General features: G+C 35.1%; 1 protein-coding gene across 2 annotated transcripts in view; it reads right to left on the bottom strand.

Annotated features, from left to right (window-relative positions):
* The window catches only part of VIRMA (vir like m6A methyltransferase associated), a 55,022-nt gene extending 35,003 nt beyond the window's left edge, over window positions 1–20,019 (bottom strand). The window contains exons 1-6 of one of the 2 annotated variants that reach the window (XM_081071104.1): window positions 19,646–20,019; window positions 15,204–15,319; window positions 11,012–11,098; window positions 9,892–9,940; window positions 7,713–7,881; window positions 1,146–1,268 (exon numbers count right to left, since the gene is read on the bottom strand). In XM_081071104.1, coding sequence (XP_080927230.1) covers window positions 1,146–1,268; window positions 7,713–7,881; window positions 9,892–9,940; window positions 11,012–11,098; window positions 15,204–15,319; window positions 19,646–19,708 — 607 coding nt within the window. In that variant the 5' untranslated portion in view covers window positions 19,709–20,019. The remainder of the gene's footprint in view (window positions 1–1,145; window positions 1,269–7,712; window positions 7,882–9,891; window positions 9,941–11,011; window positions 11,099–15,203; window positions 15,320–19,645) is intronic. The other variant, XM_081071105.1, reaches the window with a different exon arrangement.
* Between the last annotated feature and the right edge of the window lie 2,157 nt (window positions 20,020–22,176).

Below are 22,176 nucleotides of genomic sequence, written 5' to 3'. Positions count from 1 at the left end.
GACATTTCCCAAAAGACGATATACAAATAGCTAATAGACATATGAAAAAATGCTCAACATCACTAATCATCAGAGAAATGCAAATGAAAACCACAATAAGATATCACCTCACACCAGTTAGACCGGCTATCATCAACAAAACAAGTAATAACAAGTGTTGAAGAGGCTCTGGAGAAAAAGGAACCCTCCTACACTGTTGGTGGGAATGTAGACTGGTGCAGCCATTTATGGAAGGCAGTGTGGAGGTTCCTCAAAGAATTACGAATAGAATTACCACACGACCCAGCAGTCCCTCTCCTGGGTATCTACCCAAAACATCTGAAAACACTTATCCATGAAGATGTATGTGCTCCTATGTTCATTGCAGCTTTATTTGCGGTGGACAAAACATGGAAACCAAAGTGTTCTTTGGATAAAGACTGGATAAAGAAGAGGTGGTATATATACACAATGGAATACTGTTCTGCCATAAAATAATGCCATTTGCGACAACATGGATGAATCATGAGATTATTATGGTAAGCAAAATAAGTCAGACAGAAGGTCGAGAACCATGCGATTTCACTAATATGTGGTATATAAAACTGAAAACAAAGGAACAAGACAGACAAATGAAGAAACAAAAACTCACAGACACAGACAACAGTGGTTATGAGAGAGTAAGAGGGTGCGGGGTGGTGACATTTTGAATGATTTAGCTTATAATTTTTTTTAAAAAAGCTTGCCTTTAAAATATATTGAGTATATATTGCACAACTTTACACTGTCCAAGTTAACAAAATATACTATTTTATTTTCTAACACCATAAACTAGTCCTTTTTTTTATTTATTAAGTAACTATGCAGACTTTTATCTCTTCTAATACATACTGCTTGTTTTTACTAGTTCTCTTCTGTATGTACCACTATAGCACATTAAGCCTTTATTTTCAAAGCAATGTTGATATAGCTTCAAATGAATTAACTGATTTTTTTTTTTTTTAAACAAGTTCACCTGCCAACAGAAAACAAGGAAATATTGCACAGGATGAAAGAGGAAGAAGAGCATTCATCAATTTTCTTTCAGCATTTAATTTTCTTTCTTTAAAAAAGCACTTTTAACATTATCAAGGGGGTTAAAAAACTAGCACTGATTTTATTTGTACCTGGCAAAGGCATGGGATCATCTTCATCATCATCAGGTGGAGGGGGTCCTGGTGGAGTTCTTGGTCCCCGTGGCTGTGGTCTTGGAGGGCTTCCATTAAACTGATCTTCTTTCTCCCCATCAGCTAGAGTTTTATTAGACAGCAAAAGAACTTTCAAATTATTAAAGTATAGAGAAATGAACGCCTGACAAAAATACTGCTCATCATTTGAGTTTTTTATCTTTAGGATTTATTAACTTTTACTTCTGATGTCTAAGAGAAATTTTGCTAATTTACTGATATTAGGAAAAGTTAGAATTTCTGACTTCCCACCTACCAAAATATACTGTATATCCCCTTGAGCATTATCCCAGAGAACTGAACTTATTTTCCTACAGGAAGATGTACACAAATGCTCATAACAGCTTCATTTGCAAGTCAAAAACTGAAAACTAAATGTCCTTCAATGATTAAACAGTTAAATTATGATACATTCATACTATGTAATACTATTCAGCAACAAAAAAGAACAAACTATTGATACATGCATTAAAGCGGATGAACTTCAGGGAATCTTGTGATGGTACAATCAAGTATCTTGATAGTGATGGTAGTTATGAAAGGCTAGGCATGACATAATATTGCATACAGAAACACACACACACACACACACAAATACAAACACATGATGAGTGCATGTATAATTGGTGAAATCTGAACAAGCTCTACAGATTGTACCAATGCTAATTTTCTTGTTTTGATATTGTACTATAGTTGTAAAAGATGTTAACACTGGAGGAAGCTAGGGAAGAGTACAGAGAACTTCCCAGTACATTTCTTTGCAACCTTTTATAAAGCTGTAATTCTATCAATGTAAGTTAAAAACATACATCCATAAACAATGCATAAGCTTAAATGTCAATTTTAAAACAACTCAGTAAATTTAACAAAATTTAGAGTAGCTATTATAAAACTATAGACAGTAGAAAAGATCAATGAAACTAAGACCTGGTTCTTTGAAAAAATAAACAAAATGAACAAGCCTTTACCAAGACTCATTAAGAAAAAAAGAGATTTCAAATGAATAAAACCAGAAATAAAGGAGGAAATATTACAACTGACCACAGAAATACAAAGGATCCTAAGAGAATACTATGAATAATTATATGCCAACAAACTGAACAACCTAGAAGGGATAAATTCCAATTAACAACAACTCACCAAAACTGAAATATGATGAAACAGAAAATCCGAACAGACCAATTACTAGTAAGAGATTGAATCAGTAATGAAAAACCTCCCAATAAACAAAAGGACCAGATGGCTTCACTACCAAATATTCAAAGAATTCATACCAACACTTCTCAAACTCTTCCAAAAAATAGAAGAGGAAACCCTTCCAAACTCATTTTACGGGGCCAGCATTACCCTGATACCAAAACCAGACAAGTATGCCAGAAGAAAAGAAAATTACAAGCCAATATCACTGATGAATATAGGTGCAAAAATCTTCAAAAAAGTATTAGCAAAACAAATTTAACAATGCATTAAAAGGATCATACACCATGATCAACTGGGATTTATTCTAGAGATGAAAGGATGGTTCAGCACCCTCAGATCAGTCTTTGTAATACAACACTAACAAAATGAAGTATAAAAATCATATAATCCTCTCAATAGATACAGAAAAACATATATTTGACAAAATTCAACATCCATTTATACTAAAAACTCTCAACAAAATGGAGGCAGAGGGAACGTACCTCAACATAATAAAGGCCATATATGACAAGCCCACAACTTAACAGTGAAAAGCTGAAAGCTTTTCCTCTAAGATCAGGAACAAGACAAGTATGCTCACTCTCACCACTTCTATTCAACATAGTACTGGAAGTCACAGCCAGAGCAATTGGGCAAGAAAAAGAAACAAAAGGCCTTCAAATTGGAAAGAAGCAAAACTCTATTGCAGATGACATATATTTCTATTTGTAATAGAAAACCCTAAAGATTCCATGAAAAAACTATTAGAATAAATGAGTTCAGTCAAGTTGGAGGATATAAAAATCAATATGCAAACATCAATTGGGTTTCCACACAAAAATAAAATACCTAGGAATAAACTTAACCAAGGAGGTAAATGACATGCATACTGAAAACTACAAGACATTAATGAAACTGAGGACACAAATAAATGGAAAGATATTCCGTGCTCATGGATTGGAATAACATTGTTAAAATGTCCATACCACCCAAAGCAATCTACAGATTCAATGAAATCTCTATCAAAATTATAATGGCATTTTTTTACAGAAATAGAACAAGCAATCCTAAAATGTGTATGGAATTACAAAACACCCAGAATAGCCAAAATAATCTTCAGAAAGAAGAACAAAGCTGGAGGTATCACGCTACCTGATTTCAAACTGAATGACGAAGCTATAGTTATTAAAAAGAGTATATTGGCCTAAAAACAGATACACAGATCAATGGAATAGAACAGAGAGCCCAGAAATAAATCTACACATAAATGATCAATTAATTTACGACAAAGGAGCCAAGAATATACAAAGGGAAAGTACAGAGTTTTAAATAAAAAGTGCCGGGAAAATTGGGCAGACAAATGAAAAAGAATGAAATTGTACTACTATCTTACACCACACACAAAAATTAACTCAATTGGATTAAAGACTTGAAAGTAAGACCTGAAACCATAAAACTCTTAAAAAAAAAAAAAATATGGTGGTAAGCTCCTTGACATAGGTCTTGGTTGTATTTTGAATCTAACACTAAAGCAAAGGCAACAAAAGCAAAAATGAACACATGAGACTATATCAAATTAAAAAGCTTCTGTACAGCAAAGGAAGCCTTCAACAACATGAAAAGGCAACCTACTGAATGGGAGAAATTATTCACAAATCATATATCTGATAAAAGGCTAAAAATCCAAAATATATAATGAGCTCATATAACGCAACAGCAAATAAACAACCAATCCATTAAAAAAAAAAAGGGCAGATAATCTCATCAGGGAAATGCAAATGAAAATCAATATCAGATACCACCTCACACTTGTTAGAATGACTATTATTAGAAAGACTAGAAATAATAAGTGTTGGCAAGGATGTGGAGAAAAGGATGTGCACTGTTGTGGGAATGTAAAGTGCTACAGCCCCACTATAGAAAACAGTAAGAAGGTTCCTAAAAAATCAAAAATAGAACTACCACATGACCCAGCAATTACTCTTCTGGATATTTATCCAAAGAAAATGAAAACACTAACTTGAAATGATATATGCACCTCCCTATTCACTGCAGCATTATCTACGACAGCCAAGATATGGAAACCTAAGTGTCCACTGATAGATGAGTAAAGAAATTGTGGTATATCTACACAACGGAATATTATTTAGCCATAAAAAAGGATGAAATCTTGCGATTTGCAACAACATGGAAGGACCATGAGGGAATTTTACTAAAGTGAAATCAGTCAGAGCCAAATGCTGTATGATCTCTTACATGGGAAATCTTCAAAAAAAGTTTTTTTAAACAAAGCTCATAAATAAAACAGACTGGGGGTTGCCAAATGTGGGGAGGTCAGGGATAGGAGAAATGAGTCAACTCCATTTTATTTTTCTCAGTTTAAATAAATTTTATTTAAAAAAACAAAAGCGGAGACACAAAAACACTCTGCCCACAAGGAACTCACAGTTTGATAAAAAAGACAAATGAGCGCAGCAGAATAAAAGATTTTAAAAAAAAAGAAAGATGAACTGTGCTTAGCAGGTAAGATATAAGAGATTAAAACACAGTGTGTGACCACCACCTGAGAAAATGAGTTCACACCACACTTATGTTGAGAAACAACAGTCATTTGATTTGTGCTCATAAAATGCTAATTGTAAAACAAAATATTATTTCTTAGTGACCTCATAAAATGCTAATTGTAAAATAAAATATTTTTTCTTACTAACCTCAATTATAATTCCAAAATGTATTCCTGAGTCTCATTTCAACAGCTTACAGTGAATAATAATGGAGTAAGGAGCAAAGACCCTGAGACACAGGAGTACAGGTGTCTGCTTTATACAAGGAAAGCCACTGAAATTTACTAAAGTTCTCATTTTTCTTATCTCCAGCTAATAGGCAAAAAGTTCTCAAAAAGTGGAAAAATCTGCATTACCAAAGATTTAGACATCTAAACAAATTTGAAATGTACTCCTGAAAAAATGCCATTAATATGAGTATTCCAACAATAATACCAAACACTGGCATAAAAACAGGCACACAGATCAATGGAACAGAACAGAGAGCCCAGAAATAAATTCATGCCTATATGGTCATTTAATCTACGACAATGGAAGCAAGAATTTACGGTAGGGTAAAGACAGTCTATTCAATAAATAATGCTGGGAAACCTGGACAGACACATGCAAAAAAACGAAGCTGGACCACCTCCTTATACCATATACAAAAATAAATTCAAAATGGCTTAAAGACTTAAATGTAAGATCTGAAACCATAAAATTCCTAGAAGAAAATATAGGAAGAAACTTTACAGACGTTACCTGGAGAAAGATTTTTACTGATATATCCCCTCGGGCAAGGGAAGTAAGAGAAAAAATAAACATGTGGGATTACATCAAACTAAAAAGTTTTTTCACAGCAAAGGAAACCATCAATAAAACAAAAGGAGATCCTACTGAATGGGAGAAGATATTTGCCAACGATATGAAATAAGGGATTAATATCCAAAATTTATAAAATCACTCAAATCCACTCCAAAAAAACAAACGACCCAATAAAAAAATGGGCAGAGGACATGAAGAGACATTTTTCTAAAGAGGACATACAGATGGCTAGCAGACATATGAAAAAATGCTCAACTTCACTACTCATTAGAGAAATGCAAATAAAAACCACAATGAGATACCACCTCACCCCAGTCAAAATGGCTATCATCAATAAATCAGCAAACGAGTGCTGGTGAGGATGTGGAGAAAAGGGAACCCTTGTGCACTGTTGGTGGGATTGCAGATTGGTACAGCCACTATGGAAAACAGTATGAAGGTATCTCAAAAATCTGAAAATGGAACTACCTTATGATCCAGCAATTCCACTCCTAGGTATCTATCCAGAAAAATCCAAAACTCTAATTCAAAAAAATTTATGCACCCCTATGTTTATTGCAGCACTATACACAATAGCCAAGACATGGAAACAACCAAAATGGCCATTGGTAGACGACTGGATTAAGAAACTGTGGCACATTTACACAATGGAGTATTACGCAGCCATAAAGAAAGAAATCCTACCATTTGCAACAATATGGATGGACCTAGAGAACATTATGTTAAGTGAAATAAGTCAGACAGAGAAAGACAAATACCATATTATCTCACTTATATGTGGAATCTAAAGAAAAGAATAAACGAATGAACTAATCAAACAGTTTCGGAGACATAGAGGAAAAACTGAGGGTTGCTAGATGGGAGGGGGTGTGGGGATACAGAGGGAAGGTGGGAGGACTAGAAAACACAGTCAGTAACCACAAGATTGCCACAGGGTTACGAAAGTTAATTTGGGGAATGAAATCAATAATGTTGTAAAGATTTTGTAGGGTATCCAATGGACACTTGTCTTGTTAGGGAGATCATCTCAGGGAAGATGTAGATGCCTGATCACTGCACTGTACACCTGAAGCTGAACAATAATGAATATCAACTACAAGTTTATACATACATACATACATACGTATGTATGTATGTATATGTATGTATATATGCGTGTGTGTATATAGTTACAAGAAGCGGTATACAGCGTTAGGAATAGAAACGGTGGAAATGTAATGGCTGTGTGCCATGTTAGAGGGATAGTGGATGGGGGAGGGAGGTTGACACAGTGTGAGCGATATAAACGATAAATGTCTATTACATTGTTTTGTGCACCTGAAACTAATTTTAAAACAATAAAAAAATAAAATAAACAAAAAATAATAATACCAAACTTACTGCCTATTCTTCAATTATTTTAGAGACAACTTTGATAGTAAACAATAATAACCATTGGATTACATTATCATTTACATATTGAAATTTTAAAAAACACATCTCAGGGGAGGCAGGATGGCTCAGTCGGTTAGAGTGCGGGAACTCTTAAAAACAAGGATGCCTGTTCAATTCCCGCATGGGATGGTGGGCTGTGCCCCCTACAACTCGGGTGGGCTGCACCCCCTACAACTAAGATTGCAAACAGCGACTAGACTTGGAGCTGAGCTGCACCCTCCACAACTAGATTGAAGGACAACGACTGATGGGTGCTGGAATAACACACTGCTCCCCAATATTCCCCAGTTAAAAACAAAAAAGACACGTCTCAGGTCAATTTAAAAAGCATTCTAGGAAAGTAGAAAAAAGAAATAAAATGTAACCACTTCAACATAAAAAGAAACTCTTACAGGAAAGAATAGGAGATTGACAGATGCCTTTTGAAGTCTTACACAATGTTCAAAAGATAGAAGAGCTCTTTGAGCTACCTTTTCCTGTTCTAACCAACATGTGTCACTGACAAAAGCAAATTTAAAATTCTCACCATGTTTTGGATTCCTTTTCAAACTGGACTGTGGCTGAGGAGGAGGTGGAGGTGGAGGTGGTGGTGGTGGAGAGTCTCTGTCATGACTTATCACTCTGTCCACTGATCCATATATTGCCAGTGTCAGACAGTTGTACCAGCCTCGTAGCACCAAACCATCAGTATTCACCTGATTTGTGAGTGGAAAATATCTTTCAATTTAATATTTTAATATGCCAGAAGTAAACTGATATTAAATTACTTTGTGGTTCAACTAAGATTTTTAAAAGTATGCTGAAAACGCAAAGGTCAGTATTGGTGGAAATTCAGCCAGAGGCACAGCTTTTATACGGCTCTCCAGAGTCACCATACTTAAATCTATCATCAAGGATACACGGATACATCTCCCCAGTCCTTTATTTTATCCCTGTTCAAAAAGCATAACCAGATTCTTAAGCAAGAGAAGAGAAATGAGAATGAAACTAAATGGGAATTACTACCAATTAATGAATTAAATCCCAGTAGTACAGAGGTCATGGAGACATCAGTCTCAGATTTATAAAATCAAAAAAATTGTGTAACATTCTTTACATATCCAACTCAACATACAGGTGTATCTTATGTACCCACATTGTAATTAAAAAGCAAGGGTAACCAGAAGCATTAAAAAAATTGTTTTTGCAAAGAAACTTTCTCCTAAGAAGATCAAAGATTTTTATCAATGCCATTAACCCTCAATATTTCCTTATAAATATAACTTTTTTCAGAACTTATCTACATTAATTCCTCTATCTTCACAATAACTATGAGACATAGTGAGAATAAATATTATCGATAAGAAAACTGGAGTGTCAGTAGAAGAACCTGGACTAGAAATCAAACACTGACTTCTGAGTTCTCTTTCCAATCTATCATGTTGGATAAAGACCAAGTAATAAGTGGTAATAGGACTCCTTCTAAAGGCAAAATAAGGAAGAAATTATTCTCCTTGCTAACTCAACCAAATTCTAGTTAATGGAAACTGGGGACTAGAAGAAAGGCTCAAAGACTACGCCCAGGGATTGAGACTCTGGGCTATAGAAATCCCACTGGAAGGAAGATAAGGAGAAGGAAGGTAATTTTTAGCTGAAACAGGACAGTGAGGATTAAATACTTATACCCCACCAAAAACAAAGAGCAGGCTGAGGAGTCCTATACTAGATCACAATCATTTTGGGGCTTCAGATCTTCCATGATTCAGATCTTTTAGATGCTTCTAGAATGGAATTTGGTACATCAAGAAAAAAAGGCACACTTTTGGTATGAAAGGTAGAAATATGAAATAAGTATTTTTTAAGAAAACTTTACTAAGGCACACTAGTGTCTAATAATTTATCTGCCTGTCATCTTCTGAACTTGCCCACCTAAATGAAATGAAGGGAAAGCACAGATGCTGACCTCTTCCTGACTCAAGGATAAAATGAGAAGAGCGAGCTTTCTAGGTAGAGAATGACATTACAATGTCTTAGCTCCATTTTAAAACACTTCTGGATTGGGGCAGCCTGATGGCTCAGTTGGTTAAAGCATGAGCTCTGAACAGGGTTGCCGGTTCGAGTCCCACATGGACCAGTGAGCTGTGCCCTCCACAACTAGACTGAAGGCAACGAGCTGCTGCTGAGCTTCCGAAAGGGCGGGTGGACTGCTCAGCTGGTTAAAGCATGAGCTCTGAACATGGTTGCCAGTTCGATTCCCACATGGGCCAGTGAGCTGCGCCCTCCACAACTGGACTGAAGACAACGAGCTGCCACTGAGGTTCCGGAGGGGTGGCCAGATAGCTCAGTTGGTTAGAGCATGAGCTCTCAACAAGGTCGCTGGTTCAATGAGATGGTGGGCTGTGCCCCCTGTAACTAAAGATTAAAACCGGCAACTACACTTGAAGTTGAGCTGCGCCCTCCACAACTAGATTGAAGGACAGCAACTTGAAACTGATGAGCCCTGGAGACACACACTGTTCCCTAATATTCCCCAATAAAATTTATTTAAAAAAATAAATAAACAAACCACTTCTGGATACGAGAGGAATCAGAAAAATTATGCTATTCTGCAGAACTAGAACCAAATAAGCTGACATTCTGCATCACTGGTTTATTTGGATCAAAAACTCTGAATGGAGGTGAAAATAAAGAGTAGTAACAAGTTGAAAACTGATTTATATTATTACCTTTGAGTTGGGTCTGAAGATGATGGAAGTATTCTCATCATATTCCAGGCTGCCAAAAGAGTAGGAATAAATATATAGGCTCAAACAGTGAACACGACAGTTCATAAAGAAGTCTTTCTAGATTCATTTCTGATTTAATGAAGTGCAAAGTATGAGTTAAATTTGCCCCCCCCCATATTATTTTAAAAAGTATAAAACCAAACCCCCCAGAGATTCCGATATAATTCATTTGGGGTGAGTGTAGATATCAGTATTTTGATAAAATCCCCCCAAGTAATACTAATACACAGCCAGAGTAGAGAACCATCTATTACAGTCTTCAAAAAACATACTGTACTGGGACCAAAATTAAAGAAAAATACCTATTTTTATCAAGTATGTAACAGCATAAGAAAAACATTTTATAACATTCAAAATTAGCTGCTTCAGATTATCTAGGTTCCCTTTATTTTTTAAAGAGTTAAATTATCGGTATAATTTAATAATAAATGAATGAAGAATCAATGAAAGAAGAAGTGATGTCTAAAAAAACTTAATCCCTAATAGGGATAGAAATTTTTCCATTTTTAAGCTGCCTTTTAAATTTTTTATTTTATGAATGAATTTGACATAAACCCACTTAATGGTCAATTATTCTGTAGCTATCTAAACTAGTTTTAATAATACCTAGCATGTGTTAAACAATCCAAAACGGAGGTATCTATTAACAAAATTCTCATTTTACAAACCGTAACTATGGAATTTTAAATTATGCAGTTGTATAATATAAAAGACACAGACAAAACATTAGCTCTCAATGTGTTTACATAGTTTTAAGAATCAAAAAGCAATCTTTTCCAAATTAGGTTATTACAAAATCATGTGATATGTACAAGAATTGCATACACACATACGAAGCAAACAAAAAATGGCTAATGTTTAACACATTTAAAATTCTATTTTGTAAATAAACTCAACATCTTCTTAGGAGCTTGATATTTCTTTAATACTGCCAATTGATAAAATTAAACCCTGAGGTCTTGGGTCTATCACCACATATATCCTTTCTTCCACCTAAAGAATAAAAAAGTTTCCTTACTAACTCATGAGTTTCTGGTGAAATTACCTAGTAGGTACATACCTTCCCAACCTATCGAAAACTGGGGCACTTGGTTTGCTTACATTGTTAAAGAATAAGTCTAATTGAAATGTGTGCGGAGATGTCTCCCTGTGAATGAAACAAAGATGAAACATCAGCCTTTGCAATAAACAGTCCCTAAATTAAAACAAAAAAACAAAATATAAATTTAAAATCAATTCTAGAATTAAGATGTAATAGTCCTAAGATTTAAATAACAAAAATATACAGTTAATTGTAATTATTTCCTGTAATTTTATTCACATCCAATTCTCAACTATTCACTTGGAGTATCACTGAAACAATTTTAATCATCAAGTATCATTTGCCTCCTACTTGGACCATTCTAAATCACCTAAAAATTTAAAAATTTTAATGTAGTTTAAAAGTAAATTCTAATTAACTGTGATATCAAATTTTATAATTCTTTACATCATTTTTTTTCATTAGCAAAAAGAATCAGAAGTTAACTTCAAATTGTATATTACAATTACAATTTGATTTCCACTTATTTCACATTAATACAAAACTATAATAATTTTAGCATCAAAGCACTAAACTGTGACTTAAACCCTAAACTGAAATTTATATAGCCACAATTTACACAAATATTTTCATTTTTTGGTAGATTTATATAAAGATTAAAACCTATTTAATTCGCATTAGAATGAAATCTTGCTACACTTGACATATATTTCACATTTAGCTGAAATTCCCTAGGCTCAACTAAAATCTTGATTTTAAACATTGCATGCTTTGCTGTTTATTTATAAAAACTCCAAATGGTAAAAAGTGTAATGCCCAAAGTACTATCATAGAGGTTCCCTCATGCACTTCTGGTAGGCGTACAAACAGGTGTATAATCATTCTGAAAGACAATATGGCAATAAAATTCAGGAGACTGAGAAAACGTTCACACCATTTGATCCCGAAATACTTTTTTCTAGAAAGTGTTTCTATGGAAACACTGATATGCAAACCAAGATTTCTTTCGAGAGGATGTCCATGATACTATAACTTGCAATTTGAAAACTAAAAACCATCTAATGGTCCCCACATGAGGAACTAGCCAAATAAATTACAATACAAGGTCTGACAATTAAGTTCCCGAACTTCTTGCAACGATGTTGCTAACTTTTTGAATTTGTACCAATTGGACAGTTAACCAAGTTTACTATTTGGAAGTGCTGAAAAGGCTGCGTGAAAAAGTTAGACGACATGAACTTTCTGCCAACAATTCATGGCTCTTGCATCATGACAATGCACCAGCTCACTCGGCACTGTCTATGAGGGAGTTTTTAGCCAGTAAACAAATAACTGTATTGGAACACCCTCCCTACTCACTTGATCTAGCCCCCAATGACTTCTTTCTTTACATGAAGATAAAGGAAATATTCAAAGGAAGACATTTTAATGACATTCAGGACATCAAGGGTAATACGATGACAGCTCTGATGGCCATTCTAGAAAAAGAGTTCCACAATTGCTTTGAAGGGTGGACTAGACGCTTGTGTCAGTGCATAGCTTCCCAACGGGAGTATTTTGAAGGTGACCATAGCGATATTCAGCAATGAGGTATGCAGCATTTTTTCTAGGATGAGTTCGCAAACTTAATTGTCCAACCTTGTAAGTCATTCATTATATTATGCAGCCATTGGAAATCACATTTTCAAATAAAAGTGAATGATGTGAAAGTATTCCTGACAGAATGTTAAATGAAATAAAGGAACAGACAGAACAGTATACAATGGGGTCAGAGTAGCACCATACATTTACCTTACCCGAATTCAACTATTATGTGCTCAACAACTCTAGTCTCTCCCTCCCATCCTTGTTCTTCAAACTAGACCCTGGCCTCCAATATCTCAAAGAAAAGGAAAAGGGCTGAAATGTAAATTCTTTACTTTTGATGTACCAAAGATTCAGGTCCTGGTCACTGAAAGGCAATTTAAAGAATCAATGGTAATATGACTGTACTAGACTTTCATCTTAAAACTTGTTGACTCAAACCTAACTTCGCATAAGGTATAATAGTTATAAAAAATAACTAAACAAATACACAAACACAATATATATTTAAAAATGTTAGGATCAAATGTTAGGATTCGCTCAGTATGGAGGGATTAAGAGACTTTAATTACATTTCTGAATTTTATAATGAGAAAAACTTTAAAGTATGCTGCACAAATATCATTTGATCTCTAACATTATTTTCAACCTTGAGATGTCAGGCTTCCTGACATCTTACATCTGTGTTACTGAATTAATACTTTATTTTTTTGTAACATATTGTGTATAACGTTGTTTCTGACAATTTCATACTTGGAATTATTAAAACACGAACAGCCATTCACCCCCAAGAATGGCTAAGAAAAAAGAGAGAGATAAGAGGGAAAATGTAACAAATACTCTTACCCATTGCAACTAGCTATTGGTAGATTAATTTGGCCTGCTGTGGTAGCTGACCTCCAAAATGGCCCCCAAAGATCCTGATATTCACCTCCTTATATAGTTCCCTCCCACACAGTACCAGTAGAATATGTAACCAATATATATGTATTGTATATATAATAGTATAATAATATAATAAATAGTATAACAATATAACAGTATGTCACTTATGATAGTAAGTTATAAAACACATTGACTGTGGCTTCCGTTTCTGGGTAGGGTCTCTCTCTCTTGGATCACTCACTCTAGAGGAATCCATGTTGTGACATGAGCACTCCATCCATATAAGAAGATCTCCTGACATGGAACTGAAGTCTCCAGCCAACAGCCATGTGAGTGAACTTCTAATTCTAAGCAAAATCTCCAACCTCAGTCAAATCTGCAGCTTGGAGACGGAGACTGCAGCCGGGCCCATATCTTGGCTATAACCTCATGAGGAAACTTGAGCCAACATGGATGCTACCAGGTTCCTGACCCTCAGAAACAGTGTGAGATAATAAATGTTTACTGTTTTAGGCTGCGAAATTTGCTGTATTTTTGTTATGCAGCAATAGCTAATAGACCTTTCTGGACCAAAAGCAGTACAATTAGAGAAAACTGCTGGATACACTAAAATTACTCCATCTTTCCCATTCTATACACATCTCCATTTATAGGAAAAGTAGGAAGAAATTACAGGAAAACGTCAGTTTTTATTTCCTTAAACATGGAAAAAAGATATTAAGCCAATCATAATGATTTATCATTATAAACATTAAACATTTTTATTGCTTTTGTTTTACTTTTGAATGACCTAAAAACATTTGAAGATTTTTTAATCTAATTCTATAAATAACCAACTACTTTTCACAATTATAAAGAAATGAGTGCTTAACTTTGTACAACACTCAACACTAAATAGCTGATTTAACTCTTTCACGTAATAGAAAATGAGCTGTCACAGCATGCACATAATGAAATGTGGTACTGATACATAAGATTAAAACCTAGACTATATGCTAAAAACTCACATAGATATATTTATTACATATATATTCATGTTTCCACAACCAAATCTTAGTTTATATCTTCAATTCATGTAATTAAAATCAAAAGAAAATGATTATTCAAGTTACAACCAAGATCAAATTCCTGTTTTATGTCAGTTTTTATAGTTATCAGTAACTCCATGTCAGTGACCATGTCTTACATTTTGCCACAGAGCCTAAGAAAGATAAAGCATCAAATAACAACTTGCTAAATACAACTAATAGCTAATGTGAAGCAACTGTTTTTTAAAAGACACATGTATCAGTTTAAAAGATCATAAATAAGTCATTAATACTTATTACTATAAAACAGTGTAATTAAAATGTGGTAACATCAGACATTCTTATTTATTTTCAAGGAAAAAGGTTAAAAATACTTATCTACTATATTATGCCACCCTAGAATATTTTGGCAAATATAAACCTAGTTCCACTAATTAAATAAAAAAAGGAATAAAAAAAGAAAATTTTAATCTAGTACTCAGCTCAAATAATTACTCTTTTTAAGTTTATAATGATATGTGGATTATATAGAACACCTAGAGTTAATTTATAATGCAACATAACCATAACTGAATAAAGTTTTAGGGTGTTTTATTTTTACTTATAAAATACTTTTTTTTACTTACAAAATATTACCTCAAAATTTTTCATTTAAGAATATGTTTCTGGGACAATCTTCAGTCACAATACTTTTAAAAAGAATGCTGACTTACCCATATGCTCTATTGTCAGGCAGGCTGCTATGGGCTCTTACTCCTGGGGGTATGACTCGGACTTCATTGATATAAACCACACATGGAAAACGAACCACATCTATATGAGAACTTTGCTTTAAAAAGGGGGGAGAGAGAGACATACTGTAAGCAAACCCTTTGTCTATTCAAAATTTACTCATCTTCAATTTGTCGCATTCAGAATGTCACAAATAATCTTAAACTCTGTATTTTTAAAAGTGCTATTATATTATTTACAACGCTGTATAAAGTGCTCTTTTTTAAAATAGCTGAAGATAAAATACACCTAGTTAAATCTCTCCATTTGTGTAATAATATTTTCTTCAATTTACCTCCCTGATGTTCTGCTTAGGCCAATACAGACCTACAATCCTTTACTAGAAACCTCTAGAGCCAGATACCTTTTAGAATCCTGACTTTTTAGATTTTTAGAAAGGTAATATGATACAAATACTATGTATTATAATACTTAACACACTCAATGGTTTCTGAGGCAGTCACATGTATCTTGTAACAAAAACAGTATTTCTGCAGTCACATGTATAAACAAACATTCCCACTATAAATAAAGATCATTAACTACCATCATGTCAGGTCAAATCAGATTACATGGCCAAATGAATTCAAGGTAGGTTTTTCTGCCATTTCAGAATTCCTGAATTCTAAATATGGAATTCAGATAATGGATTGTGGATCTGTACTTAAATTAACTTAACCTACTAAACATACCAACTAATCAAAAGATCAAGGGAAGGAATTTAGGTATTGCATAGTTGAGCTAAACCCTCTCTGAAATTTAAAAAAAGAAAAATCCACAAACTAAGAGTTTATCATAATAAAAGAAATGGATAGCATACAATTAGTGTATATATTTTTTGTATTATATGACACAGAATCAAACAAATGAAGCTCTTGTGATCAATAATTTAAAAAGAAAATTTCACATTGCTTTTGGACTGCTTTCCTTGGCAGTTCAGCCAGCCATCGTTATCTAGTGGTCAAAGTTCACAATGAGAAGAATGGTTCACGCTATTTGCATCTAGAAAGACCAAATCTTGAGCCTCTCTTGAAGCTGAGAAGAATATCATGCATATCAACAGACCAAAAAACTGTTCAAATTAGTCTTTCCTAAAATGTGTACAGTATCATAAATACATAAACCAGTAACACAGTCATTTATTATTACCAAGTATTATATACTATACATAATTTTAACTTAATTTTAAATTAATTTTAACTTAATTTAAACTTTCATATGATTGGCAGCAAAGTTTGTCAGTGTTACCACAAATGCATGAGTAATGAGTTGGCACTAGGACATTACAACAGTTATGACACTAGACAATAGGAAATTTTCAGCTCCATTATAATCTATGGGACCCTGTCATATACCCAGTTCATTGTTGAATGAAATGTCGTTATGCAGCTCATGACTATACATAGAAGCTCCTTGGTACATGGCTATAAAGTCTCATTAATATCTACAAAGGAACTTTAGAACAAAAGTTGATCAGTTCTATCCTCCTCCACCACGCCTTAAATTAATTAATTAATTAATGGTATTCGTAGTAATTAGGGTATAGTCATTGTGGACCTACAAAAATGAACTTAAGGTTTTTACAAACAGCCTTTTAAAATATTCTGCTTGTAAGCAGAAGAATTTCTGTATTAGGCACTACCACTTTTATTCAACAATTATTTCTGAACATTTATTAAAAGTATATTATGTTCCAAGGTATGTTAGGTCCTATGGATACAAAGATAAGACATAGTCTCAAGGAACAATCTATTGGGGTAGACAAATAGATAAATTGCTGTAACACAGACTCACACAGGAAACTGAAAATTCAGAGAAACATTTAACTCTGATTGTGGGAAAATATTTATGGGGGGAAAAGAGTGTCTGGGAAGTAGCACCTGAGCTAATTAAGTCTGTAAGGAAAACAAGAATCAGTGGAAGAGAAAGAGAGGGAAGAGCTGTCCAGGCAAAGGAAGAAACATGCACAAAAAGAAAGCAAACAAGAACTTGGAAGGGTCAAGTAATTGTAAGCACAGTTCACCATGTCGAGAGGGCAAAATGGGAGAGAGAAGTAGAGCAGAGTAGCTAAACACAATAAATAAAATTACAAGAAATAAGATTTTCATCCACTGGCAGAAGTCAACTTCAAATCCTTATCTCCACCTCTGACCTCTCTCCTGAGCCCCAAATCACTGTATCAAACTGCCAACTGGATATCTCCATTTAAATGTTTCTCTGGCACTACAAACTCAGCAAGTCCAAAACTGAACTCTGCTCAAAAACTATCCATTTCCTACAAAATAAAGTCTGTACTCCTTTGTTGACCATTCAAGGAATTCTATGACCTGGCTTCGAACCACCTTTCGCATACACTACAGAAGACTGACTATTCCAAGAGAATATCCTCCTTTCCTGTCTACTACTGTGGAACATATCCTCTTCCACCAAAGACCAAGTTCAGATGCCAACTGCCTTGATGAAGTCTTTCCTAATGCTCTCAAATAAAGATCGCTCTCTCCTCGGAAATCACATAACCTTTATTTGTACCAACAAAAGGGGGCTAAGTAAATACCAACTGGGGTCCTAGTATGTCAGAAAGTGATGGGCATTCTGTCTCTCTATGCATTCATAACATTCTAACTTGAATCATAATGTTGTAGACCTGCTCTCCAATACTTAGTTATAAACTCCTTTAAAACAAAACATCTCAATAATCCATATCCCTCCCAAGTCAATAAATAATACTGTAATGTAATAACTACGTATAGTGCCAGGTGGATACTAGACTAATGGGAGGATCACATCATAAATTATATAAATGTCCAACCACTATGCTGTACACCTAAAACAAATATAAAATAAATTGCCAACTGTAATTGAAAAATAAAATAATAAATTTTAAAAAACAGGCTTCAGCTACAGGTAAAGGTCCCAGGAAATCAGGATCTAGAACTGAATTTAAAAAAAAAAAAAAATCCATATCCCCCTATAAATTCCCACTTCTCCTTCAGGACTCAGTTCAAATGTGATCTCTACTAAGCCTTCCCAAAACATTGCCAGAAGAAGGTATTCACAACTGTTCCTATCCTCTCATGGTCCTCAATGTTTGTCTAAGAATGAATAAAGAAATACCAGATTCTTAAATATATAAGTGAATGAATGCTAATTTTCCTAAACTAAAATACTACTAATTCATCATATGCTTATTTCTTTCATTTTTAACTGTTCTCTACTTCTGTACACATGAAAGGTTTGTTCTGATCCAACTACTGACTGCCTCCATTGTGAGTTTTCTAAAGCCTAGGTGGAATTACAGCCAGAAAAGTATGGTCATTGAACAAAGAGCTAATTGACCTACATGAAATGCGAGACAACAAATTAATTCGTTGTTAGTAAGACATGCTAAAGTTTCCAAACATTTTATTTTTATACACCTATAAACCACTCATTAAATTAGAAGACCAACGTTGACATCTTTTTATTTTATCAAGTAAAGCATTAAGATACAACCACTACCCACTATTATCACTATCTCCAAGGAAAGAATAGTTCTCTAAAATGATTAAGTATAATCTGAAAGAAAATGTGGGTTCTGAGGTTTCTTTAATTTTTCTGTGGACTTTCTCATTTTTGACTGGCTTTGGAGAACCCATAGTTATTTAACTACATTCAATTTACATACCGCAGAGCCAGTCATATATGTTCAGGGCCGCTCAGGTTATTACAGAACTATTACTCACTCCACAATTCCCCACCCTCGCCCCTCAAAACGACAATACTACAGTGCTATATAGTTTGACTACAATTCTCTCAATTTTCCCCTTCTCGCAGGTATTCTCCACGCAAAAGCCGTTCCATGTAAGTATTTCATGTCCTAATGAGTGAAATCTTTCCAGGTGATAAGTATTAAAGTTTCAGGGCAAACTGGAGAACGCCACAATCCTACACCGAACGAGTGCCACATCTGGGCAACCAAACTCCCGTTAGGAAAGGGACCTAGTAGAAGGGAGTTAGGAACCACGAAACCAACGTGACCTGATCGGTCACCTGCACTACTGTCAAATACGAGCGGTCTGAGGACCCCTCCCAAACACCTCCTGAGGTACACCTGAGAACCAAGATCATTTCAAGGCCCAAAGCTGAAAGGGGCGGGGGAGAGCAAAACAAGCAGAGCAGCCACCTCAACCACAGAGGCGGGAGCCTGAGGTAACAACGCAGAGAAATGTGGGGGCCACCGCTGCCCTGCCTCAGACGCAGTACCCACACCCTGCTGGGGGGGGGGGTGTATGTGAGGAATTAAAGCGGCAACCGGCAGGAAAAAAAGTGGAAGCACGCCTAAGGATTTTTTTGTAAGGGTACCAAAGTCGAGAAGCAGGGTCAGAATCATGTAGTTAAGACTTACCTCAGCGTTCGGGTGTTTAAAAGTATCTAAAAATAACAGCTCCATCGCTGAGTCCACCGCCATGTTTGCCACGGGAGGGGGAAGGGGGAGGACTTCCGGGACAGCCGTCCAACCTCGGCGACTACGGCTGAGAATAGGAAGAGAGAGAGAGAGAGAGAGAGAGAGAGAGAGAGAGAGAGAGAGAGAGAGAGAGAGAGAGAGAGACAGAGAGACAGAGAGACAGAGAGACACAGAGAGACAGAGAGACAGAGGCAGAGACAGAGAGAGACAGAGAGACAGACAGCAGCACTTCCGGAGACCGGAGCGCTAGAGCCTCAAGCCTTGGCCTATCCCGAAGCGCGGTATTTCCCGAAGTCGCCGACCCCGCCTACTCCAGCGCGGCGGAGGGCTCCCTCGAAGCACTGAAGAGGTGGAGGGAGAAAAGGAGAGGACTACGGCGACTCCAGTGGTCCAAACTCTATTATTCTCCCGCGTTACAAAGCCACAATGGCCTCAGAGTACGGAGGGGTGAGGAAAGCTGCCTGCCGGCTCTGGATACCCAGTGAAACCGCCAGCAAGCAGACAGTCTTTCCAAAACTGGCATGAACAAAATGCAATTATCTAAGTTGAATAGTAAGACACTTCTTTAAAAAGAAGAAAAGAAACGTCTTAAAACGAAGAGATTTTTTTTTCATCTTCAAAATGTAAATAATAGTACCCAACCCACAGGCTTTTCGTGAGGATAATATGAAATAAAAATTCAAGAAATTATATAACGTGAAATGCCATCAACATCAAAATGTAGTGTGAAAAGTCGCGCTGTCTCCCTGTTGAGCATTGCAGCAACTGGAACTATTTGGTAGTCTATATAGACACGAGTGCTTGGGAGAGAAATTAGGAATTATTTACTGAAATTACACTTGCCTACCTCACTTCTAGGAAAATTCTTGCACTCGTGCCGAAAGATATACCTACAGATACAAGGATGTACATGGCAACACTATATTGCAAAAAAGCTGTAAACTTGTCATTAACAAGAATAATAAGTAAACCTTGGTATATTTATACAATGTGGTTGTTGTATATAGCAGGTAGAAGGAGTGAACTAGTGCTATATCTACTAACATGGATAATCTAAAAAACAGGGTTAAGCAAACAGGTTGAAGAATATTGTATAATCACCTTTATATAGTTCAAAATATGCAAAATTACATAAAGTTTTCGGGGCATATGTTTTAAAATTATAAAGAAATGCATTGGAATGATAAACACTAAAATTTCAAGATAGTGGTGAACTGGAGGGAGATGTAATTGAGAAGTGCACAGGGACTTCAAATGCTTTGGTAATATTTTGTTCTTTAGGTTGGTGGTGGTTTCACAGTTGTGTCTTACATTATTATCTGTGCCTTTTGATATGTCTGAAATATTTAATAATGAATTCATTTTTAATTTTTAAAGTAAATGTCCCATCCACCCTTCCTCAGCCACCAGTTTCCTCTGTTCCTCTGTTAATAGTTTGTCTCTTTTACTATTGAGAGAATTGTAGTTTTTTCAAAGAACCAGTTCTTGTGTTCATATTTATTATTTCCAGCATTTCTCTATTTTCTGATTCTTCAGTTTCTGCTTTGGAATTTACTAATTCCTTCTGCTTTAACTTCTACAGTGATGCTTAAGTTATTTATATTCATATATCTTATTTATTACTATAGGGATAGTAATATGTCTATAGGGATGTAATTTATGTAATTTATGTCTACCAACAGTTAGGCTCTGCTTTAACTGTTAATATACCTGGCAGTGCTTTTATTATTGGTATATTTTACATAGTCTGATTTTCTTAGCTTTGATTTTCATTTTGACCTAAGAGTAGTGTGCAATAGCTATTTTTTTAACTAATAGAATATTTTTTAGAGTAGTTTTAGTTTTCTGGGTAATTGATCATAATTCAGAGCTCCCATATATTCCGTTTTTCCCCAGTTCAAGGATACCTCTATTATTAATATCTTGTATTGATGTGGTGCGTTTATTATAATTGAACCAGTATTGACATATTATTATCAACTAAAGTCCATGGCTTACGTTAGGATTCACTATTTGTGTTGCTCATATATACTATATGTATATTTGAATTTATAGACTATCTCTGAAGGAATTATGCAAGAAACTGAGAATAGTTGTTGCCTCCTGGGAGGGGAGCTTGATGGCTAAGGTACAGAAATAGAGGGAATCTACTTCCATGTACATATATTACCTATTAAGTAAAATTTTAAAAGATTAATAAAAATTAAGGAGTAGAGAAAAACTTGTATAAACATCTCTTCCAAGAAATTTGTTGCATAGAACAGAGAAATTAGGTGGTTGTTCGAGGGGAACCTGGGGTCGAGAGAGTGTTTTTAAGATGGGGGCATAAATGGCATAAATGTTATACAGAGTGTGTAGACTGATGGGAATGAAGCAATGGAGAGAGAAACAGTGATGAAGAAGAGAGAAAGGGGATATCTGAGGCAGCAAAGTATTGACTGTGTGGGCAGGGAACCCAGGTAGAAAGTGAT

This window comes from Rhinolophus hipposideros, assembly GCF_964194185.1.
Source record: "Rhinolophus hipposideros genome assembly, chromosome: 13".
NCBI lineage: Eukaryota > Metazoa > Chordata > Mammalia > Chiroptera > Rhinolophidae > Rhinolophus > Rhinolophus hipposideros.
This window is presented reverse-complemented; position numbering and strand designations above follow the sequence as displayed.